Source organism: Petaurus breviceps, unplaced genomic scaffold (genome assembly GCF_028583685.1).
Source record: "Petaurus breviceps papuanus isolate PSGF00001 unplaced genomic scaffold, PetGlider_PUasm1.0 174, whole genome shotgun sequence".
Taxonomy (NCBI): Eukaryota; Metazoa; Chordata; class Mammalia; order Diprotodontia; family Petauridae; genus Petaurus; species Petaurus breviceps.
The window spans coordinates 12,109,700-12,134,010 of record NW_027185761.1 but is presented as its reverse complement, the minus strand read 5'-3'; the positions used below and the strand labels follow the sequence as shown (position 1 = coordinate 12,134,010).

The following is a 24,311-nucleotide window of genomic DNA, read 5'->3' as shown; positions in this document are numbered from 1 at the left end:
CTAATACAGTCAAATCTCCATCATCCTGAGACTGATTATCCATTTTGTGGATTACTGAGTGGTCACATATGGCCTTTCTCTAGGCTTAGAATGGACTCCCTCCTCCATTCTACCTCCTGCAAGGGCTCGACTCTCTGGTGCCACCTCCTGCATAAACCCTCCTCTTACCACCCCCACATCCCCAGCTCCCAGTGACCTCTACTGCCTCAAGTCAGGAAACCTCCGACCCCAAAACTGCCAACTCTTTAAAAGGGTGACCTTATGTTCTCCACCCCTCTGTTCTTGGTGCCAAGACAGATTTAAGTATCCCAAGAACCCTCTTCGAAATGCGTAAGTACAACAGCAGTAAATAACATTTATGTAATCACTTCCCATTCATAGAATTGGAAATACTTTCTCTCACATTTGTCAAGGTGCCTCTGCAACGCCCACCAGTTGCACACCTAGTTCTGTCCTCGCAAACCAAGCGGAACAAGTCTCTTTCCCATGAAAGCGCTTAAAGTCACTGAATATAGCAAGAATGGTGTCCTGTTAGTTCTCTTGCCTTCTCCAGGTAAGAGCAATGCATTTGGAGTCAGACGGCCTCCATTTGAATCATTCCTGCTATCTGAGTCATTCTGGCAAGGGACTTCATCTCTATGAGCTTCCATTTCCTCATCTGTAAAATGAGGGGGGTAGGCTAGGTTACCTCTGGGGCATCTGTCAGTTCTGTATTCTATGGTTTTGTAATCCTGTCATCTAAAGGATTTGATCTTTGCAACACAGTGAAAGAATTTTTGCCCCTATTTTACGGAGAAGGAAACTGAGTCTCCAAGGTCATTTACCCATAGTGAAACTGAGTAGAGCCAAGAGAATCAGAAATTCAACAGGGATCATAGTTTAATACACTTTAAAACTTAGAGAGAGCCTCGATCACTTCTAGTAGCCAACTCAGGGGGGGGGGGCAGGAACAAGAAAGGCTCTCAACATCCTTTTGTTCAGTCCATCTTTTATAACATCCCTGCCAAAAGTCGTCTAGCTTGGGCTTGAAAATCTCCAGGGATGAGAAAGTCACTCCCTCCTAAACCTCTTCTATCAAACAACTCTGGGAGGAAAGTTTTCTTTTTATCAAATGGAAATTTACCTGTTAAACGCACACCCACTGCTCCTGGCTCTGTCTAGGCCAAAGAGAACAAGCCTATTCCCATTGTCATCTGAAAGCTCTTAATGTAATTGAATATGGCCACCATGCTAACATATTAAAACTCCTTCCTGGGTATCTTCTTCATCCCCCTTGCCAGCAGAAAGGATGCCCCTTGAAGACATGGTTTGTTCTATTTTTGCATTTGTAGCTCCACAATGGCTTGAACATAATCAGCACTTAATAATGGACTGAAATGCAATTATTAAAAATCTTTACTTTTTTTTCTCTTCTCTTTCTGCTTTAATGAGTTGTACCTTTACTCCACAATACTTCTAGGGAGGTTCAAATAGCAGCCCCTGAACAAGAGAGAAGATGAAAAGTCTTTCCAGAAATTATATTTGGGGACTATCTGTGGATTTTAGGCCCCTAAGCTGACACCCATTCACAATAACTACTTAGAGAGAGTTAACAATATGCAGTATTTTCCAAACTTATTCATTAACAGAACCCCTTTTAGCCAGTATTGAATTGTTCAACATCCAATGGTGGTAAAAATTTGCATCATAAATGTATGGTATAGACATCAGTCATAGGTACATGTATGTTTGAGGATAAAAATCAATCCATGCTAGCAGCTGGTGAATCAATGAGCAGGACAAAGACGCTTAGTGAGGAAAATAATACTTTAATCCTCCAATTATCATACCAAAATCCTTAACTTATTTCCCCCCGAGTGATAAACACAGAGCAAATCATCTAGAAGAAATTAACATATTTTCCCCCATTTTCTTCAACTCTTTTCCCAAACAGTGAATCCTCAAAACAGTGGAAATGGACCATCAAAAACTGACCTTACAACACCAAATAAGAGAATTAGGAGAGGAACTGCCTAGGGCAAACCAGACCCCAGCAAATAAAGGGATAGGAGCTGATCAAACCCAAGTCAAACCACAGCAAGAGTGAGAGCAGGGCAGTATGTGTGTATGTGCATGCGCATGTGTGTGTGTGCGTGTGTGCGTGAGTGTGTGTCCATCCTTGTGCATGCATGTGTGTAAAACCATTTTAAAGAGACTGAATGCAAAGTGTTTCTCATTAGGGTATTTATCTGCAGATCAGCCTCCCTGCATTTCTGGCCCTGTGCTCTCAAATGTACATAATATAGAACATGAAACAGGAAACCATCATTAGGCGTTTGAAAGCTGCTGTGACTTATTACAGGGTCCATAAATGACTTCTTTCCTTTTCTGCTTGTGTCTTTACTTTCTCTTGGTTAAGACTGTGAACAAGACCTTTTTTATTAACTCCAGTGTATCGGCTCCAAAGAGGACCTCCCAAGCTCTGCCCCTCCGCTCGAATGGAAACAGCAGGATAAACTGGGCTCCCTTGCCCCCAGCACTTCTGAGACACTGCTGCCTGGGTTTGTAGAGACCCACAGATATATGAGAAAGTTCATCAAGAGGAAGAGAGCACCACATCCCTCAGTTAGGTACCAGCTGCCCCAAAGGCACTCTCTGCTACCAAGGTCCATTGCTAGTGAGAGGACCCGTGGGAGTTTATGAGAAGCCAGAGTTACCAGGACTGGTGGGGGCCTAAGCTCTCTGACACACTATTGGCTGGGTGGTAGACATCTGGTAATTTTCAGCACCCTAAAGATGCATAGGCATGAGAACTGACAGCACCCTCAGGGAGGCTTGATCTGGAAAGTACAAGACCATTTAATGAGAAGCGTGACCAATGCAAAATTCATAAGGTAAGAGTGCTGACAGGGGACGTCATGATGCCCAGAGAGCCCGCACTGTGCCCCTGGTACAAGGAAAGTGAAACTACTGTGAACAGGGGTTGGAGGAGGGAATTTTCACAAGGAGATAGCTTGGTCTGGGGAAGCACCCACAGAGATCAGGAGCCAGAGAGACAATCCACGTATGTTACCAACCATCCGTGTTGTTTGAAACCCTGAGCTTTCCCCTCCCCTCTCTGGGACTCAGTTTGAGCCTCTGAAAATGAAAGTCGAATTCAATAACCTCAGAAGTCTCTCTTCTGACTTTAGCAGTTGCATGTTCTATGATCTTTCAGTTCTAACAGTCTGTGCTTTGTGATTCTCATTCCCAACTTATAACAATTCCACCTTCTAAGCCTCCATGCAGCTCGGACAGTCTTTCCAAGGGCCCTCCCAAGTCCTAACATTCTGTGCTCGCTCTGAGGTCCCTTCCAGCCAGTTCTGACAGTCTACATCGTCAGGTCCTTTCTAATTTTTAACTTTCCCTGTCCTTCTAGCCCTGACAGTCCAGGCCCTCCCAACTTTTGACATTGTATGCTTCTTATAGCGCTGATGTTTTATGACTCCAGGTCACATTGCAAAACTCCAAATTCACCATAAACATAACTACAGAGCATTACCATGTAATGACATGTGTAATGTCCAAGATAAAGATTTCAAGTTTATTCACTTTGTGGGTTTTTTGTTAAGCAAACAAAACAAAAAGGGAAATGCAGGATACCTAGCAGAAAACCTTCCCCACATCTGTCGTCCAAAACCCCATAAAGAGCTGGGCTCCTATTTCTTTCCCATTAGAATAAAGCATGTCGTGGCTGTCTGTGAAGAGAATACTGCATACAAAATAGTAATTTATGAAATAAAATACAGTCATTTGATTTAGCAAGAGCTATTTCCAATCAAGACCTTAACCCACACCACCAGAACCCCAGTGTTTATTTAAGAACAAGAACTGATACGGCCGATTCCTGCCGAACCACCAACCGCACGCAGGGCTGGATTTCAAACCACACTATTACTGATGCTTCAACTTTGATTTCAGAAACCACAGAGGCTCAGAAGGCTGAGACGGGGATTGGACAGAATGGAGATGCAAAGCCTTAGTCTCTGGTGCCTTTGCATAAAAGCTCGGCTTTTATTCATTTCTGAGTTACAAGCGCCCACACCCTCGACCCACCCAGGGCAAATGGCTTAACCAGATTTCATCGAAGTCAGGCCACCCACTCTTCCAACCATACCCTACTGCCTTTTCCAGGGGTCAAGAATTTGAATGATATGAAAGTAGGGTCCCTGAGGAAGTGGCCCTTCTGAAGGGACTGTTCCAGGGTGGATATAAGTGTCAGCCCTCCATCCTTCTGGATATGCTCTGGGCCTCAATTTCACCAGCTGCAAAAGGAGTGGATGGGAAAGGTCCCTTACAACTGTCCCTAAATGTCTCATGCTATGGTCTCAGGGCCTGGTGCTCAAATGCAAAATTAGCTCCTACTTTTCTTCAGTGTAGTGGAAGAATAAGAGTGTTCTGGTTAATCCAGAGCAGAAAAGTACCAGGAATCATAGAGAGAGGACCCTTATTCACTCAAGGGAAACATTCAAACATAGTCAAGTTCCCTTGGCACATATAGTGTCCAGGGGGTGACTGAATGTTTCTTGGGGGATTCAGGAGGTACTCTGAGATGGCGCCATGTCTGAAGGTCATTCCAAGAACTGCCCAGAAAGGACTACAGAAAAGCTTCCAGTTATGCAGTCTTCTGCTTACTGGATTCTGGATAAATGAGATACTGCTGTGAGATACCATGACACAGTACAAAGAGCATGGGACTTGGGCTGAGGGGTCTTGGATTCAAACCCTAGCCCTGCTAATGATCTGCTTGGCTTTGAACAAACCACTTCTCTGGGCCTTGACTTTTTCATCTATAAAATGAGGGGGCTGGAATAGATGAGATCTAAGGTATCCCCTGGCTCTGATGCTCTCAATGCTCAAGGGCAGGCCAGAGCCCACTCTAACCAGTGATTGAGATGTCTCCAAATATCACCATGCACTCCTATACTCTGCAGGGCAAGCTCTCCCTCACTGCCCATTCAATACAGTCAGGTGTCTCATTCTCTGGGGTGCTGCCAGACCTTTTATGCCCACCTTCCTCCTGGCTGGATGCCAAGAGTTTGGCTTTGGAATATGTAGACACCCCACCCCCAATCAGCATTCAGGGTCAGGAGAGTTAGCACACACAAAGTCTCACACCCATAGGACAGGGATACAGCCTGCTGGCATGCTGATGAGTGTGGCATGGGGCACAGAGAGGGGAAATGTCTTTTTTGTTGCCTTTATTTGGAGCTATCTGAAGATGCCCTTAATGGAGGAGCTCACGGGGGAGCCTGTGAGGCTTGGCTGGTGTTGGAGGCTTTTGATGATTCCCATTTGGTTTCAAGTATCACTGTGCAAGTTCTCAAATTATTCAAAGATCTGGGAGCATAGCTGCATCAGATTAAAGGAAGACACAATTCCCCTGGGAGTTGTTTCCCATCTTCTGCCATCTACACCTTGAAAAATCCAACTCAGGCTACATTGGCTCGCACCCTGTGATGGCAATGCCACCGGGGCACAGGCTCACCTATGTCCAACAGGTACATATTAGACCTTCTCACCCCAAGGACTTTAAAGACCTTTCTACTTCAATTTTCCCCCAACATTGTATCTTCTTGGGGCTATAGGCAATGCTCACACCTCCAACCCTTTTTCTACTTGTCCATTCAGAGATGCTGATATACCAGTAGTGCCCTAGGAATCAGGGACCTGCATCAAACTTCCACTCTCCCCTCCTAAAGAAGCACACGAGATAAGGTTAGCTACCCAAACCTCTCCAGCACTTAAGCATTTCACTGTTGGTAATAGTAAAGAACTAGAAACAGAGTTGATGCCCATTGTTTGGGGACGGCTAAGCAAATTTTGGTACATGAATGTAAAGAAATAGCACACACACACAAAAAGCAAAGATACAGAATGCAGAGAAGCAAGACTTCTACTAACTGATGCAACGCTAACCAAGCAGAAACAGGAAAACAATTCATACAATGACAATAACGTAAATAACAAAGAAGAAAAATAAGCCGAACACTAATCACAATGAAAAATCTCAGCCTCACAGCAAAGATGAGAAAACACAGATGTTGTGGACTGTGAGAATCAAACATCAAATGTACTGTCAAACTCGGCCAACATGGTGTTTAGTTTTACCCAAGAACTGTTTTTTGTACTCTTTCTTTTTTATTCTTTCTTACAAAGGACGACTTTGGGTAGGGGAGTGGGAGGAAGAATATATTTGAAATTAAAGATGACGTAAAAGTAAAAAAACTATGAATAAAAATTTTTAAAGTGAGATATTTCCTGTATTACTGTGGTATGAAAATATGGACCCACTTTGTCATCATCCCCCAGAGCTTGACACCTTCCACTGGCTGGGGATCCTCCCTCCCAGGCATACAGGACTTGCCCAATTGCAGGCATGATGCATTTAGAAGTCACACACTGACAACACTGGGTTGTCAGAAGGCTTTCCAGAATCCCAGCTAAGAATTCACAAGAGGAGCCTACCTGTTGCTGTTATACTCTAAGCCTCCAACTTCTTTGCTGGCCTGCAAAAGGTCCAGAATTCCTGCTGAACTCCCACTCTCCTTCTTTGCTTTGGAATTGCGGCCCGGCTTAGCTTCCGTATCAATATGGAGAGAATCCTCATCCGATGAATCATCACTCTGTTGAGACAAGGCAAAAACCACAGTGAACAAAGGGTCTGTAGTGCTCAATAGAAGGCATCTGCTGGGGGATGGCTTTTGTAATGCAAGAAATGCATAAATTCCCCTATGGAAGAAAGATGGCCAGTTAGAGAAACTTTAGCTGTCACGGCCTGAAGTGAGCTCTGAAAATAATATATGTTTGGTCAGAGTCAAACCTGGGTGCCTGGGCCCCACTCATGTATCTGTGAAAATGAGGTTAGACGTGGGCTCAGGAGGCACATAGTCACAGCATCAGAGCCCAGCAAACTCCCCTCTCCTTTCATTCAGTTTTGAGAAAGGACCACGGCCCTCCAGACCCAATGCCAAGAATCCTTTTCTCTCTCTCTCAGGAATCTTACCTAGGTTAGAAGGCAACTGTCCTTGGGTGATCACTGTCAGAAAGGAGGAAGACCCAATATCCTTAGAATGAAAGGGGAGAAGCTGCTTTTACATGTGAAGGAGTTGGACTAAGCGATTTCCTCCAGCTCTAAAGTCTGGAATCCTTTGCACATTAACAGCTCTTTGCTATCTGACCTGCTGGTAATGATGGCCGACTACAGACAACAACTAGCTGCCCACCCAGCAAGCCTTGCCTTCATTCCCATTTCAGAGCAAAACTGACTGGACTCTAGGAAGCAGGCACCTGACCTAAAAATGTGGCAAAAGAGCATTAGGAATCTGGAAGAAAACTGTCCACATGACCAATAAGGATAGAAGGGCACAGTGGGCAGAGAAAGCAGTTTCCCTTTCAGGATGGTGGCAAATAACACTATGCTCTTCAGGATGGGTCAGCTACAAATAAGATACAGACCAATGACTGTTGGTTGTATTTGATGCTATAGAGACCATAGAGATTAATAATTTAAATAATACCTAGCACGTATACAGTACATTAAAGTTTGCAAAACACTCTGCAAATATCACAAAGTACTACTACAAATATTACAAACATTATCATTTTATCCCTCTCCCCCAAACAACCTTGGCAGACAGTGACGTGCCTAGGACCTAGGGAATGTCTAAGAGGATATGAATTTAGTTCTTCCTGAGTCCAGGTCCAGCACTCTATCCAATGCACCACCTAGATGTCTAGATTAGAAAGACACAGCACACGCTCTCAAGTCAATCATCTGGTAGGATATAGAAGCATCATGCCTTTGAGAAACATTTTAATATGTTCACAATTTATAATTCCCCTTGTGTGGATCTTCCTCCTATTGATGAATGAGGGGATTCCTCCCTGACTTAATAGATGATCTTACATGTCACAATGGCTAAAAGAATTCGTCACTTTTGTGTCTGCATATCACACATACACACACGTATGTATGTATGTATGCATATGTGTGTGTAGTTCATTGTCATGCCCATACATGAAAGCATTTCCTGTTTCTCAGGACCTGACAAAGCTAAGACTTTACTGGCATCAACATCATTGTCGTCGTCATCACAGCTAGCATTGACAGAGTGATTTAAGGTTTGCAAAGCGCTTTACATATATTAACCCATTTTATCTTCATAACAACCCTGAGAGGTAGGCGTGATAATTATCCCAATTTTACAGATGAGGAAAACTGAGCTTAAGAGGGGTTAAGTGGCTTTCTAAGGGCCACACTGCTTGTCTGAAGTTGAATTTAAAACTCAGGTTCTCCTGACTCTAATCCAGTGCTTATCTACTACCTCAAGCAGCAGGGCTTTGAGAACTCATGGTCACCTCCACACCACAGTAAGTCAAGGAAGGAGGACCCGAATTATATAAATGAGAACATTTAAATAAGGGCGAATAGAGATAGAGTCCCACGGAAGGAAGGATAATTTCCCTCCAGCAGAGCAGATCAGGGCAAGCTTCCTGGAAGAGAGGTGACCACTGAGATGACATTGTGGGTAGCAGAGCAGCACATTGGCACTAGTCACAATCTCTGCCTAAAGCCCGATGTGTGCCGGTGAAGTCGCAGCTTCAGCAGGCTAAGGCTACACAGGTTCAAGATTGGGGTTAAAAACCAACCAATATTTACTTGTTTCTGAGTTTGTCAGTGGCTGGTTAAGTCAGCTTGCTCTGTTCCTGATGAAAAAGGCTTTGTTCTGTTCCTTAGTCACAGATTGTATCTTTACCCCCAATCTGCGGTCTTCCTAAAGACATAAGGGAGGTTAGGAGAAGTGGGCTAGATGAAGGTAGCAAAAAAAAAAAAAAAAGGTGTCACTGAAAAAACAGAGCTAAGGTCCTACCAGTGGTGGCAACCTAGCACTGTAGCAGCTCTTTCTGAGAAGAACAGTCCATCATTAGCATTGTGGTTTCACAGCAAAATGCTGGCGCTCATCTCAACGTCATTTGGTTCATGACCTCAGTCAGATGTCAATGAACTGAGTCACAGAGCAGATAACACACATTTGAAGACATACAACTCACCTTGTATAATACTGATTCAACCTTTGGCTTCTTCACGGGTGTGTGCTGGATGATTTCCTTCTTATCTGACAAAACTAAAAGAAAAAATGAAATTCATAGGATTTTCTTGAAGAAATTAGCATCTTTCACACATCTGGACAATGATAGGCACCTCTTGACTGGGTCTACAAAGCAAGTCACAAGTACATGCTGTTGGTTGGAAATGTTTCCTTGTGCTAGCATGAGGAACTCTCCAACTGAGCCGTAACAGAAAACAGAGAGAAAGGGACTTACAGGACAAGTCTCTTTTTGTTGTGTTTTTCTTTCGTCTAATTGGAAATTCATCAATTTTGAGTTCTCCATCATCAGATACGTATTCATATTCATCCCGAACTGGTTTGGCTTTGTCTTCCTTGAAGTTCTGTAAGGACCCAAACACCCCGGGACTCGTCTGGGCTTTGATGCCTTTGGAGCTGGCGCAATGAAGATTAGAAACCAGCCGTTAGATTCATGCATTCAAACAACAATTTCTCCTTAGAAATGCAACTGTCAACTTCCACAAGCCTCTTCCTCCCTCCCAAGCAGGTAACCACACTGCAGGGCTCATCTAAACGACTTCAAACCTTCAAGAGGAGGAGGATACTGTAGAGCCTGGAGTACTGAGGCCAAAGGCAGAAAAAACCCGAGTTTTAATCCTGCTTCTGACACTTCTTAGCTATGTGACCTCAGGCAAGCGTCAGACTCTCATGGCCTCAGTTTCCTCATCTACAAAATGCTGATAATAATAACCCTCATAGGGCTGTTATAAAAATCAGTTGAGATCATATAGGTCGAGATTTTCGCATACTGTAAAGCATTAAATCAATGGGAGTTATTTTCAGTCCCAAATAATTGAGCATGTTTTCAAAGAACCCCCCACTCATAAATGAGGCCCACATTAATGCTTCCTTTTCAGTCTTGTCAATCTTCTGTACATCCCTCTGCCTTCTCATAGACATCTCCCCATTGAAAACTCACAAAATGCAGGGTACGTAGAAAGAACTTCCAGGAAATTTTTTTGACTCTCTAACAGCAAAATAATAACAATAACAATAATAATAATAATGGGTAGAATGAAGTCCAAATAATACAGGGCTATAGAAATGGGACAGCTCTTGAAAATAGACACTGTTATTAACAACAGATACACTGAACACATACACTGATTCTGTTTTTTAAAAACCTACTGATATTAGACACACAGATACCATAAAAAAGATATAGCATGATGGCATACAGTCTAAGGGCACACTATACATGCAGACCACTAATTATGACATTTATGTCATGAATTACTTTATATTTTCAAGATATTATATTGAAACTCATCATAGGAAGGTATAGATTTTGACCTGTCCCCATATGGAACCACTGGTGGTAATTTGAGCGTAGGGCTTAACAAATGCTTCCTGATCAACCATGTCTTTGTCTAAAAAATATAAGCTGACATCTATAGGCACTCTGAGACTTTCAAAGCCCCTTATATATAGTATATTGTATATCTGAGCCTCACAACAACCCTGTGAGATAATGAAAGTGAGGGTCAGAGAGATTGAATTAGTGTAGAAGGTAGGATTTGAACTCAGGGCTTTCTGACTCCTAATTTAGTGTTTTGTTTCACTAAATTAAGTTGACTCTCTAAAATGCTCAGATACTACAAGTCAAGCAAGAAAGACTTAGTGTTTGAAAAATCTGGGATTAGCTTATGGCCAAATAATAAACCAAGAAATCCAAATTCCATTCTTTAAAGAACCTGGACTATGACAAGTTTAATAATTACAATATCAGATTTGGATAAAATCCTCGGTAATTGGGCTCTATCAATACATGCTCATATGTGTGCAGACCATGTTTGCACAGACTCTACATGAATGGATTCACACACGTGTCTACCATGTGAAAGAACCATTTCCCTGAGAGTGGACACTTCCTCCGTCATTGATGCGGCTGACTGGTATGGCACCAGAATTGTCCCAGGGCACTTTGATTTGAACCACATTAGAAGAGTGCCAGACCATAAAACAATTGTTGTGTGAAGCCTGACAGGTGTTGACAGCACTACTAAGACTCACTGCATGGGAACAGCAGCAAATCAACACATTTTTATCATTAAGTTCTTTTGGCAAACAAACCCCCTGAGATGGGCATACTTTTGGAAGTAACTCCCCTAAATTCTCCATCTGAGTAACTCTCTTCACGGTGTCTAATAAGGCTATTTTGAACTACGACAAGAACAGGCAGGAATGCCCAGTGCTTGCCCGTGGTGGCCAAGTACTCAAGAACAGTTAGTTGGGGAGTGAGAGAAGGAATAATTAAATCTGAATATATCCATATCTGTCCATATATTTTTCATTCATCTCAGAAGGAACAATTTCCCTGTCAGTAGGAGAGAAGCCTTTGGACAAAGCTCTCAAGAAGGAAATGTTGGCAGCTGATTTATAAACTTCTGGTGGAAGGAATTCCAGGTACCCCCAACCCTTACTCTGAAAAAGAACAAAAGGCAGGAGTCGCTTTGGACATCATATAACAAAACAAGAAAAGCTAGGGAGGTGGAAGCATGCTGCTGCCACCAGGGAAAGAAGGCTTAGGTGGAGTCAGAAAGGGCTGGCGACTAATCCTGTCTCTAGCATATGTCAGTATTTACTTGTGAATGCCAGGGAAAACGCTCTGGAACTAACTTACAGATCAGTTTCTACACCAAAGCAGCATTAACATTATCTTGTTGTTCAGTTGAATCTGACTCTTTTTGACCCCGTTTGTGGTTTTCATGGCAGAGATACTGCAGTGGTTTGCCATTTCCTACTTTTCCTATGTCTTTTACAGATGAGGAAACTGAGGCAAATAGAGTTAAGTGACTTCTCCAGGGTCACACAGCTAGTAAGTATCTGAGGCTGGATTTGAACTCAGCCCTTCCTGACTCCAGGCCAGCACTCTATCCACTGTACCACCTAGTCACTTCATCCTTCTCTATATAATACTAAACATAAAAAAAAATAGCAGGCTAGCAACTTGTCCCCAGATCATTCTATCTGAACTCCATCAAAAAAGATAAGAACAAGAACATTAATAATAGCTAAATTAGAGTATGGTGGAGATTGACTAAAAATAATAAGACTAATTAAGAGAATATAATGTATTCAAATAGATTGTAAAACAGATTCTTTGCTTTGGACAGCAAGCATAGTTCCCACTTTTATTTATTAATATGGCCGGAGATCCAGCCATTGTTACATAAAAAGGCCTAGAATAAAGGTATGTGCAGATATTACTTGCAGAATAACAGCCCACACTTATATAGCACCTATGGTTTGCACAGTTAAGGTTACTTTCTCATAACAACCCTGTAGGTTAGGTAGTGCAAGTACCATTATACCCATACCAAGGCTTAAAACCAAGTCTACTGAATCCCAATGTTGTCTTCTTTCCAATGACATACTGCCGCCTTTTCCTACTCCCCTCCTGCTTCTTTATTTCAATATCTCAAGGATTTGTAATTTCATGTGGGCAGATAATCCCTCTAACAATGCATTTTCCAACACTTCTATGCATTAATAAACAATTAAATTAATTAACAGTCAAAAAACACCTAGTGACCAATCTTATGCTGAGAAGCCAGCTCCAGAGGGGGTGTCCCCAGACAATTGTTGGGTTCACACCTGAACCCTTTCCAGCTCTGTCATATTGGTCAGAGCTTACAGCTCCCTGCCATAGCCTCTGGGAAGCCAAGGATACATTGACACCATGATGAAGCCTTAGAAGAAGTCACTAACCCATGTTGCCACCTACCTTAGAAGTTTCTTGTTAGAGAAGGAAAACATAAACTTATTGTCCTTATTTCCTGATAAAGGAGTTTTTTCCAATTTCTGTTCTTCTTCCATTTTCAATAAGGAATCTGGTTTGCTATTCTGAAAAAAAAATTTTTTTTAAAGAAACATTTACAAGGATACACAAAAGAAGGGTATTTGGAAACCCACAAATAAAGAGAAATATAATTCCTAAACCTCTCACTGGGGCCCAGGAGAACAGGAAATGAGTACTTGCACATGGATGTGTCTAAAATGCTCCCCATCCCCCACCAAGGTCACCTCCCTTCCCCCACCTGTGAAACGAGTCCACAGAAGGAGCATGGTTGGGACTTGTTTGAACTGACACAGAGAGAAATAAGAACCAGGACAGTGTGTAGGGAAACCACAATGCAGTACATGGCTTCAGAGCTCCAGTCACATTTGCCAAACATGTTTTCAAATGACTGATTGGGAAACAGGCCTCTCTCCTCTAGCAGGAAAGCTGGGGACTCCAGGTAGGGGATGAGGCACATGCTATCCAAAATGGCCAGTCTGTCAACGTGCTTTGCTTTCCAAGGGCAGTGCAGAGGATGTCGTTGGGAACTGAGAATTTTTTTTAAAAACACCAATAAAAAAATTTTTTAAAGGAAAAAAAAAAGAAACCTGTATAGATAATATCTAAACCATTTAAAAGAGCAAGTTTTTCCTCTGTTGAAAAAACATCTAAGGGACACATAAGAAAAAAAAAGAGATCATTTGAGCAAGGGCCAAATGATTATGTTCCCACATGGTCAGGAACTCTTTCAATTAGCTGAGGTTTACATGCTTCATGTTCTTTGAAGATACCGGCTCATTTACAAATTGGCAGATATAGCATTCATTTCAACAAATACCCGCTAAGCACCTACTATATGCAGAACATGGTACTATGGGAGATATAAAGAGAATAAATGATCTACTAAGGACTTAAAATCAAATCAATGAATTTTTAAAAAACACTTAATGCAAAAAATAAATTTTCTCAATGAAATTAATTTTAAGGAAAACATTATCTTGAATTAAAAACCACACAAGATTATTAAAAAAAAAAGTTGTAAAGCCACTATTTGTCACCTCAATAAATGTTACCCGTTTGGGGATGTGGCTCCCTGGAAGACCTAGGCTTTCTTTGGAAGTCACCAGCATCTGCAAAAATCTGCCCTGCTCTGGGAAAGGAGGCCACATTAGCCAGCTCTGCCCCACCCAGATCATAAACACCTGTCCCATTGGATACACAGTTCACAAATGCTTCCTGGGCCCAACATCTCACGGGCATTCATCCACCAGGATCAACAGCCAACACCTGGTCAGCAAGAGAACTGCCAGATGTCTATAATGGCTCATCATGGGGATTTGCACCAAGTGATGAAATAAGGACCTTTAAGACAATACTCTAAAAACAACTAAAACCTATAGACTGGGGCCTTGGAAGAGGAAGAATTTTTCTGACAGCAGAGCCATCATTCAGTCACTGTGATCCAGGAGGAAGAAAGCAGAAGTCAAAGACGTGCAGGCCCAATGTGGCGGCTCAGGCCTGGGCTCAGCCGAGCCTTGGGAAACGTACGTGAGCAAACATTCCTGATGATGAACTGTACAAGCACCGAGAAAAGTGTTGGACTGAGGTCATAAGGTGATGGAGAAAGCAGGAGGGAAGGCTATCAGCAGGGAGAAAACACAAATCCCCATGGGACTTTAAACTGAACAGTCCAGCATTTCAGCTCAGATCTATTGCTTTATGAGACAAGTAGAGCAGTGTGGAAAGGTAGGGGAGGTGAGCTCAGTCCAATGTCCCCTCCCAAGCCCAGGGCTGAGTGGGCTCTTTGTATTCATGCTTCATTCTCCTGCCTGGTAGGGACAGTGAGGGATAAGTGGTCAGGAGAAGCCAAGAGAAGGAGAGGGTGAGTCAAGAATAGGACTGAGAATCTGGACTCCTTTATCTAAGTCCTATCTGCCACTTAAGAGCTATATAATCTTAGATAAGTCACTGCCCTTGCTTTGTGACCCAGTCTCCTGATACGTAGAATGGAGAAACTGAAAAAAAAAATGATAAAAGGACTGGGCTAGACAATCACTAGATGGCATGGATGAACCCTTGACAGACGTGCTAGAGAAATCCTCTGGCAGACACGGGTTGAACTTTCAGTTTGGAGTAAGATGCTCATTGGCTGTGACCTAAATTCTTTCAGGCCTGAAGCACTTCAACGACACTGACTCTGACTCTGTTTTTCATTCAAGAAAAGAGACTTCATTTATTAATTTCTTATATTGGTAGCTTTTGGTTTTACTGGAGCCTCCCAGCATCCCTCAACAATAGGCAAGATCACAGAGACAGCCTGCTCCAGGGGCAGGATTTGAACCCAGGCTCTGACTCCAGGTACAGGCCTCTTTCTAATGCACCACACTTGTCTACTGATAATCATAGACTGTCAGAGCTGGAGGGTACGCTAGAAATCGTCTAGTCCAAGGGAACTGGGAACCAGATGGGTGTCCCAAAGCTAAAGGTGAAGATTCGGAATAAGGAAGGTCCAACTCTTAGCATGTGAAGCCGCTAATCCCTAGGAAACAACATGGCATCTGTAGAGGGCTATGGCTTCCATCATAAAGAATGAAAAGGTTCATTTGTCTAGATACACACGTCTCCCACTTAGTGATATTTCCATGCCTGTGAGAATGCTTTAGTACAAGGCATTAAAAAAGAAGATATATATATATGTATATATATATTATATGTTATATATATATATGATCAATAACCACACTTATAGTATACAAAGCACTTTACAAAAATTATCTCGACTGAATGTCAGAAAACCCTATGTATTAAAGTCACTAGTCGCTTCATTCTTCAGATAAAGAAATGGAGGACCAGAAAGGTTTAGCGTCTTATGACAAGGCCACACAGCTGGAAAGCAGAAGAGACACGTTTTAAACTCCGGTCCTCCTGACTTCCTTCCATCATACTTCCTGGAGAAGAGAAGGGGGACTGTGCAGGATGTTAGAAAGATCGACAGTTGTGGAGTCAAAGGACCTAGATTCAAATCTCACTTCTCATGCTCAGCATTTTTGAGACCTCAGACAAGTCACTTAATCCCTCTGGGCCTGAGTTTTCTTATCTGTAAAACGAGGGGGGTTGGACCAGATGAATGGCCTCAGTGGTCCCTTCCATAGTCAGAGCTACAGTCCTATCAATAAGGGTGGGAAAACACAATCACCAGCTTCTTGGAAAAGATAGAAAGGAACAAACTTCTCCTATTGGCCCCACAGAAGGAAGAATTTCACAATCACGAGAGTTATCCTGAAATGAAATGGGCTGCTGCAGGAAGCACTTATCTCCCAGGCAGCATTTTAGGGAGGCTACATGACCACTGGCAAAAGGCTGGAGACGTATGACTAGTCAGTCTCTAGGGAAGTGGCAATGGCTTCCCTGTGACTGCCATGTTTCACTCTACCTCCTTGGCAGCCAAGCTGCCCAAATCCTTTCTGTCTTCCTTTGACAGCAGAAGGGATTAAAACAAGGATCCTTTCCAGAGGTGCCAGGGAGGGCCTGGCAGAGAAGAAACAAAAGCAGCCTTGATTCGGGAAGCCCCCCCTAGTCCCGTCCCTCACCTCTTTGCTAGCCTACAAGAAGAGCTAACACTGATCCCGGGTTTTACAAGCATCATGCCATTTGTAAGGACTATAGATGTCATTCTCCTCACTTTACAATGAAGAAATCTGGAGCTCAGAAGGGCTAGGGGACATTCCCATGAAGTCTCCCAGCATGTCAGTCAGGATTCAAAGCCAGGTCTCATGTGACTCAGCTGTCCCCACCACACCTTGATGCCTCCAGCCTTACCTTATACTTCCACTTGGCTTCTGTTTTGGTCTTATTCTGTTCTCGGATTTCAAACCTCTCCATGTCATTTTGCTTGTTAGTGACATCTTTGCTGGGGACACTTAAAACATTCTTTGAAACCTATAAAAAAAAGGGGGCGGGGTACATGGGGAGCTGTTACACATCATCTAAGACAGGAAAAAGCCGATGCAATGCTTCTTCAGGTGAATGTACAAATATGCTCAGCCTAGCAAGATTATAAGGATCTGTGAAAGATTTATAAGATACAATTTTCAGTCATCATCTCTCATCCAAATGCCAATTCATTCATTTTTTAAAAACTACTTCGTTGCTTTAGCTTAAATAGCAAGTTATCTTCTCTCTGCCCTCAACACAGTCAGCACATCCTGGGAAACCATTCAACACCTCCCCATCTTGAACACAGCTCCCCAAACTCCCCTCTGCCACGCCCATGCCTGAAATCTTCCCCTCCCTCCAAGGTCCAGCAGTTCAGATGTCTCTTTTCCAGTGAAATCTTTGATCCTGTTCCACTTCCCATTTTTCACATTTTAAAAAGCTTTCCCTTGACTTTGTCATGTTCAAGAAGCATTTTTAAGGCACCTACTTTTCGCAGGGTACTGTACTAGTCATGATTAGTGTATCTTTGAATAGCTATGTTAGGAGCTTACATCAGACCTAAATCTTCTCTGCAACTCCAATCCACTGGTCCTAGCTTCTACCCTCACGTGCCAAGCAGAAGGCTGGTGACATAAACAACAAATTACTAAAATCTCAATTCATAGGTTTTTGCTCTACTGGGAAGGGAAGAGGAAACTGGGAGTGTGAAGAATTGTCTTCAAGTACTTAAGGATCGTCATGTAGAAATGGCATCACACTGACTGAGTCAGTGGGTCAAGGTCAATTTAAGCCCAGCTGTTCGGCATGGATTTCATGACACCACATCCTTCTGGTGCTCCTCCTACCCACCTAACCACTCCTCTCTCCCCTCTAACCACAGGTGCCCCTCAGGGTGCTGTCCTTCTGTTCTCCATCTACTCTACTTCACTTGGTGATCTCATCAGTTCCCATGGATTTAATGACCATCTCTGGGCTGATGATTCTCAGATCTACCTTTCTTGCCCCATTCTCCCCCTGCTGACCTCCAATCTCCAACTGCCTTTCAAACATTTCAAATTGGATGTGCAGTAGACATCTTAAACTCAGTTAGGTCCAAAACAAAATTCATTATCTTTCTCCTTAAACCCTCCCCACCTCCTACATTCCCTATTAATGAAGACGGCACCTAGGAATCATCTTGGATTTCTCAAGATCTCTCACTCCCTTCCTTCCTTCCCAGTATCCATTATGTTGCCAAGACCTGTTGGTTTCACCTTGGTAATATCTCTTGAATACTCTCCCTTCTCTGGTCTGACATGGCCACCCCCCTGGTACAGGCCCTCACACCTCACACCTGTATTGCTGCACTAGCTACTGGTGGATCTGCCTGCCTCAAGCCTCTCCCCATTCCATTCCATCCTCCAGTCACTAATGAGATTTTCCTAAAACACAGGACCAAACATGTCACCCAACTACTCACTAAACTCCAGCAGCTTCCTATCACCTCCAGGATCAAATACAAAATGCTGTCTTGGCATTTAAATCCCTTCATCACCAGGTCCCCTGCTATGTTTCCAGTCTTCTCACACCTTCCTCCCCAACATGTCCGCTTCGATCCAGTGACACTGGCCTCCTGGCAGTTCCAGGAACAAGACCCTCCATCTCTCAGCTTTCCTTAGCTGTCCCCTATGCCTACGATGCTCTCCCTCCTCCATTCTGACTCCTGACCTCCCTGGCTTCCTTTACGTCCCAAACTAAAATCCCACCTTCTCAAAGAAGCATTCCCTGGCCCCTCTTAATTCTATTCATTGCATTCCCCCTGTCAATTATTTTCTATTTATTCCATTTTGTATGTATTTGTTTGCTTGTTGTCTCCTCCACTAAAAATGGATTCATTTCATTCAATTCAAAAAAATTTGAAGACAGGGACTGTCTTTTGGCTCATTTTTGTATCCCCAGTGCTCAGCACATAGTAGGTGTGTAATAAATGTCTATTGATTGATTGGCTGGTTGGCTGCACCCAAGACCTTCATGGAATATATACAGCCATGTGCTAACATCTGCCGTAACATGCAATCTTTTTGAAAACAGAAGGAAAGCACCCCAAAGGTGTCTCCTGACCCAGTTAATCCCATGTCTGCTTCTGCTTGCTTTCACTTTGTTTTCCCATGAGGCTCCTGGGAAAGGTGACGGCAGCAGTAAAGAGTTCCCGCCCCCAGTCGATCCTATAAGAGGTCCCACTGTGCTCCAATCCCCGACTTCCCCAGCACGTGACTCCACACCGCCCTGACCAAGAACCAGAGGCCTGGAGCGCCGGGGACAAACACCTACCTTGCTTTTCTTTGGTGTTTCTATCTTGGTCAGCGCCTCCTTCGTGTGGGCCTCTAGCAAGTCCAAGTTGGGGATGGTGGGGGAAGCTGACTCCTTGGACTTCTTCCCTTTCTTCTTGCCTCCTTCCTTGATTTTCGGAGTTTTGGGGGGCTTGGGGGGCTTTGGAGGCTTCGGTGGTTTGGGGAGTTTGGGGAGCTTGGGGATCTTGGATGGTTTGGGTGGTTTCATAGTTTTGGGAGTCTTTTTTTTAGAGGATTTTTCCACCAGGGAAGGAGGTGGCGTGACCTGTACAGGGGATGGGGGTTCCTCCTTCTCCTTCTCCATAGGGCAGACTTCCTTGGGGGAGACATTGGCACTGACTTCAGGTTTAGTGACTTTCAACGCATTCTAGAAGAAGAGAAGAGGAGATGGGTTCACTGTCACATTGCCTAGCACTGTATCATTCCTTGTTCCATCATCTATCCTAGAGAGACTCTACATTACCCTAACAGATCCAGGTAACATCATCACAATGAGGTCATGCAGTTAAAAGGAAGTCACATGAAAGAAATCACAACCACTGGCTCCCCTCCCAAACTAGGAATTAGAAATAACTCCTTCCAAAGCAACCTTTCTAAAGATATTCAACTCTCAGATACAGAGAAGCTGAATCTCCACTTTGCAGATGGTCATCCTCTTTGGGAATCCAGATCCATCCCCACAGCCATATTGGTATGTGTTTTATTTTTGAAGATGGTGGGGAGGAGGGAAAAAGGAGAAAAAGGAGAGAGGAAGGTGTTGGAGAGAATTGGGGATAAGGAAGGGGACAGTAGGAGAAGGAGGAATGAGAGGAAGAAGGGAGGGGGGACAAGAAGGAAGAGAAGGAACCTGATACCTTGAATAAAGAATCTTCCATAGCCAAGCTACTACAACTGTAACATGACTGATTTATTAGAAAACACAAAAAGTTCTAGCAGTTATTGATAATTAAGGCATAGCAAAGGGACTGTTCCAATACATGACAGGTTTTGGTTGAGAATTTAAGATGCAGATGCTATTTACAAAGACTTCCACATGTGAAATGGTACCCAGACCCTTGGCCATCTTGACTTCTCCCCCCTCTCGACATGCCCCAGTCTGCCGGTGTGAATTCTAAAATATGGTGGCCAGAATGGAGTCATATATTTCAGAAAGTCTACCCAGAGCCAGGAACAGAGAAGCTGAAGTCCTTAGTGATCTGCCTGATTTAGCAAACAAGTGTGATAATGGCTTGGGCCAGAAACAGCTCTGATAGTAACAGGTTTCCTTAGAAACACACCTGTCACCTGACCACTTCCCAGCAGGCTAAGAATAAGAGGTTCTGCCCTAACTCTGAGCACTCTGTCACTTCTCATGGGCTGGTTATGTCTCCTGTGAGCTAGGTTCCCCTTCATGGACTAGGCCTACCTGTCTGATCATGGTGGCGCCAAGGACATTGGTGCTCATTGCTCTGAGCAGAGGGCTGTTGGTCTTAGAATACATGGAGGTTCCGGAATCAAATGAGACTGAGAAGAGCTAGATGTTTGTGTTGGAATGGCCAAGAGCTGCCTCAGGGCCAGTCACAGTCAGGGACTCCAATGACCTCCAAACAAACATGATGACCAAACAGCCCTCCACAAATACTCTACATTGGCATGGTCTCTCTTAACATTTGAGTCTTACAGGGATAGGGAAAGCCACCAAAATTCAAGAAGGTTACAGAGGCTTTAGTGGCTGATAGCCGTCTTTTATTTAATAACAACCTCTTCTACCTCCAAGGCCCCTTTCTGGCTCCCCTGGGTCTGGGGGATGGCATTAAATAAGAAAGCTGGACAAGGCTTCCAGATAACTATTTAGGCTTATAATATCACAGATTTAGAACAGGAAGGGACCTCAGGGGTTATCTGATTGAAGCCTCTCATTTGTTATTGTTGGTCAGCTGTTTTTCAGTCATATCTGAGTCTTTGTGACTTCATTTGGGGTTTTCTTGGCAAAGATACTGGAGTGGTTTGCCATTTCCTTCTCCAGCTTATTTTACAGTTGGAGAAACAGACAGACAGGGTTAAGTGACTTACCCAGAGTCACACAAGTAGTAATTGTCTGAGGCCAGATTTGAACTCGGGGGGATGAGTCTTCCTGACTTCTCATTTTTACAGAAAAGAAAACTGAGGCCCAGGGAAGTTAATGGTTTGCCCAACATCACAGAGGTAGGAAACAGAGGTGAGATCCTTCTTCTCTGAATCCCAAGCCCCCTCCTCAGTATCCTGGGTGCTCCTCCAAACTACTTAATAGGGAAATATAGCCTTAACTTGCCCCCACCACCAGAAGGAAGTAGTTAGAGATGCGTAAGGATGTTATGGCATAAAGGAAGAGGTGATGGCTTGTCAGGAATATCCTCCAGTCACTGCTGCAGCCAGCCCAGGGCACCCAGGGCTCAGTGCTCTGAGGAACTAGCTAACTCTCTCCTGCTGACATTTCTGACATGGAGACACAGATCCCAGAGCCAGCCTCCCAGAGTACCCCTCTCTTGCTGCTCCCTCAGCCCACTGAGGGGGATCCCTCCCAGTCATCACGCCCTGCTCCAGGTCAGGAGAGAGGACGCACCTCGCTAAGTCGTATCTCTTTGGCAAGGTCTTTGATAAGCTGGGATGGTTTGAAATGTTCTGGAAGTTCATCTTCATGTTCCGCTAAGGCCTGAAACGCAAAGTATTAGAGGATTATTTTCTTGCACCTTACTCAACTTAGAAATAAATCAGGTGATTTGGCTTCATTTTGTCTACCCTGCACCCATCACCCGAGACTGCTATCCTTCTGCCCTCCGTCGAGAATGATTAGGTACTTTATTACACTGACATTTTATTAACTTCCTACAAAATGAATGGGCTACTTGGTGAAGTGTGGCAGGACAATGGAACAGGATATCCTGACAGCTTCCGAACTCGTCTGGGTGGCATTAGAAACAACACTTGCATGTCTTTCCTGGCGTCAGAACTTGCAGGGCTCTCCATTTGTCAGAAGGTTTCAATGCCCCTCACTCCAGGCCCTTCCCCAGCTTTCCCTCTCTCCTTCCCCCATCTCCAGTTTCCAAACCAGTCTCCTCATTGTCCCTTACACATACCCCATTCACACCTGCTCCTATGGCAGTCCTCCTCTTTTAAGGCTCAGCTCGAGGACCACGTCCTCCCTGAAACCGCCTATGACTAACCCAACCCAAATGCACTCCTCCCGTCTCTTCCAGTCAAAAACTGACTCTCTAGAACAGAGGTGTCAATCTCTTGGTGCAAGCCACAACTGATCCACAAAACCCCAGCTGCCACCAGCACAAGATTAAATCATAACTGGAAAATGTTGAACAAAATAAATGGAAACACACTGCAACATAGAGATTGTTAATTTGTGGTTTTCTAAGTCAATACACGGCCCACAGGGAGCCATTGCTATTCGAATCTGACATCACCAATCTAGAACATAAATCTTGACCCTTGTTTACTATATATGACCTAGTGTTATTCTCTAATGAATAACAGCTAATTATATTATTAGGTAACAGAAGTCATTATCATCAAAGTAATTTTACAAAAGAGGAAATTGGAGCCCAGAGTTTTAAGGAATTGGCTCAAGGTCACAGAACTAGTATGTAAACAGGGAAAAGCAAGGAGGCCAGTAGGACTAGAACAGAACACATGATGTCAAAGAAGTAGAGAAAGCAGGCCGGGAACTAGGCTCCAGATGTACACCCACTGGGTCTGGGGAGATGCTGCCTCAGGCAGAGACTGTCTCCCCTACACATCCCCAGCTCCTTAAGAACAAGGATTATTCCACTTTCATATTTGTACCCATCACAGTGTCCGGCAAATAGTGGGTGTTTAATCAATGCTCCATGGTTAACTGATGATTATTACCTGACTTCTAGGAAAGTAGAGATTATGAATGTGAAACTAAACCCAAGAGAACTTGTCCCTTCACCTAGAAAGATATGGTGAGCGCGGGCGGCATCCTCCAAGGTTCCTTCTAGTGATGCGCAACAGTGCTATGTGTACAATCTCCTTCTCATCACCCCCTAGCCTGGATCCAACTTGAGAACTGATTAACCAGAAAATACAGATTCCTGCTACTCCCAAAGTCCCTTTATTGGAATAGCATCTCTCTGTACTTATAAACTAATTCAGATTTTACAATGGGAGAGAATTCAGGAATGCTTTGTCTGCTTGGTTCTCTCCTGCCAGAGAGACTCACTTTACATCCCTCCCACTTACCAAACTACCCTTTAATTCAGCCAGAAGCAATTATCATAAGACATCATGCTGGGCACTAGGAATACAGAGACAGACTATGGTACAATCCTCCCCTCAAAGAGCTTCTAGTCTAGGGGGGTGGGGTGGAGATGAGAGAGGTGCACAAATATGACATAGGCAAAAATGTGTGTATTGTAAGGCAGAAGATTTTAGGGGCAAAAGAGAGTTCCCTCTGAGGAAGGAGTATAGGTGTGCTCCTGGCGCGGGGGACAGCCTGAGGAAATGTATGGAGGGTGGAAACAGCAGGATGACATACAGGGGAACAACTAGCATTCCACTCTGGCTAGAAGATCACAGAGTTGGAGGCGGAAGGGGCCTTAATGGCATCTAGATTAACTCCCTCTCATTTTACAGATGAGGAGCTGAGACCAACAGAGGTTAAATAACTTTCTCATTATTACAGTCAGTAAATAGCTGAGGCAGGATTAGAACCCAGGCCTTCTGAAATGCAGAGGTCTTTTCACTGTACCAAACCACATACACGGTGCATGAAGGGAAAAAGTAAGCAATAAGGGTCCACGTTCTGACCTCATATTGCCTTTCACCTTCCTGATGAGCATCTCATGCAATGTAATATATTATAATTATTTCTACCAGCGAGGACAGGGTATTATACTTGGCATCTGTTCAGGGCCTACTTCTGACACTTGCTGTGTGACCCTCAGCCTGTTTCCTCATCAGTAAAGTGGGGATAACATTAATACCTAATTCACAGCGTCATGAGGATCAAATGAGATAATATATGTAGTAAGTCAATTAATAATTATTAAGTGGGGGCGGCCAGGTAGCTGTAAGGGTTATGGGATTTAAAGATCTCCCATGCCCCATGGACATGCTGACATA

General features: G+C 43.7%; 1 protein-coding gene across 3 annotated transcripts in view; it reads right to left on the bottom strand.

Moving 5' to 3' along the window:
* PHF2 (PHD finger protein 2) overlaps positions 1 to 24,311 on the bottom strand; it is a 211,120-nt gene that overhangs the window by 16,842 nt on the left and 169,967 nt on the right. For all 3 annotated transcript variants that reach the window (XM_069083754.1, XM_069083755.1, XM_069083756.1), the window contains exons 11-17: positions 21,778 to 21,867; positions 19,177 to 19,563; positions 16,750 to 16,869; positions 12,877 to 12,995; positions 9,346 to 9,524; positions 9,073 to 9,146; positions 6,487 to 6,644 (exon numbers count right to left, since the gene is read on the bottom strand). In XM_069083754.1, coding sequence (XP_068939855.1) covers positions 6,487 to 6,644; positions 9,073 to 9,146; positions 9,346 to 9,524; positions 12,877 to 12,995; positions 16,750 to 16,869; positions 19,177 to 19,563; positions 21,778 to 21,867 — 1,127 coding nt within the window. The remainder of the gene's footprint in view (positions 1 to 6,486; positions 6,645 to 9,072; positions 9,147 to 9,345; positions 9,525 to 12,876; positions 12,996 to 16,749; positions 16,870 to 19,176; positions 19,564 to 21,777; positions 21,868 to 24,311) is intronic.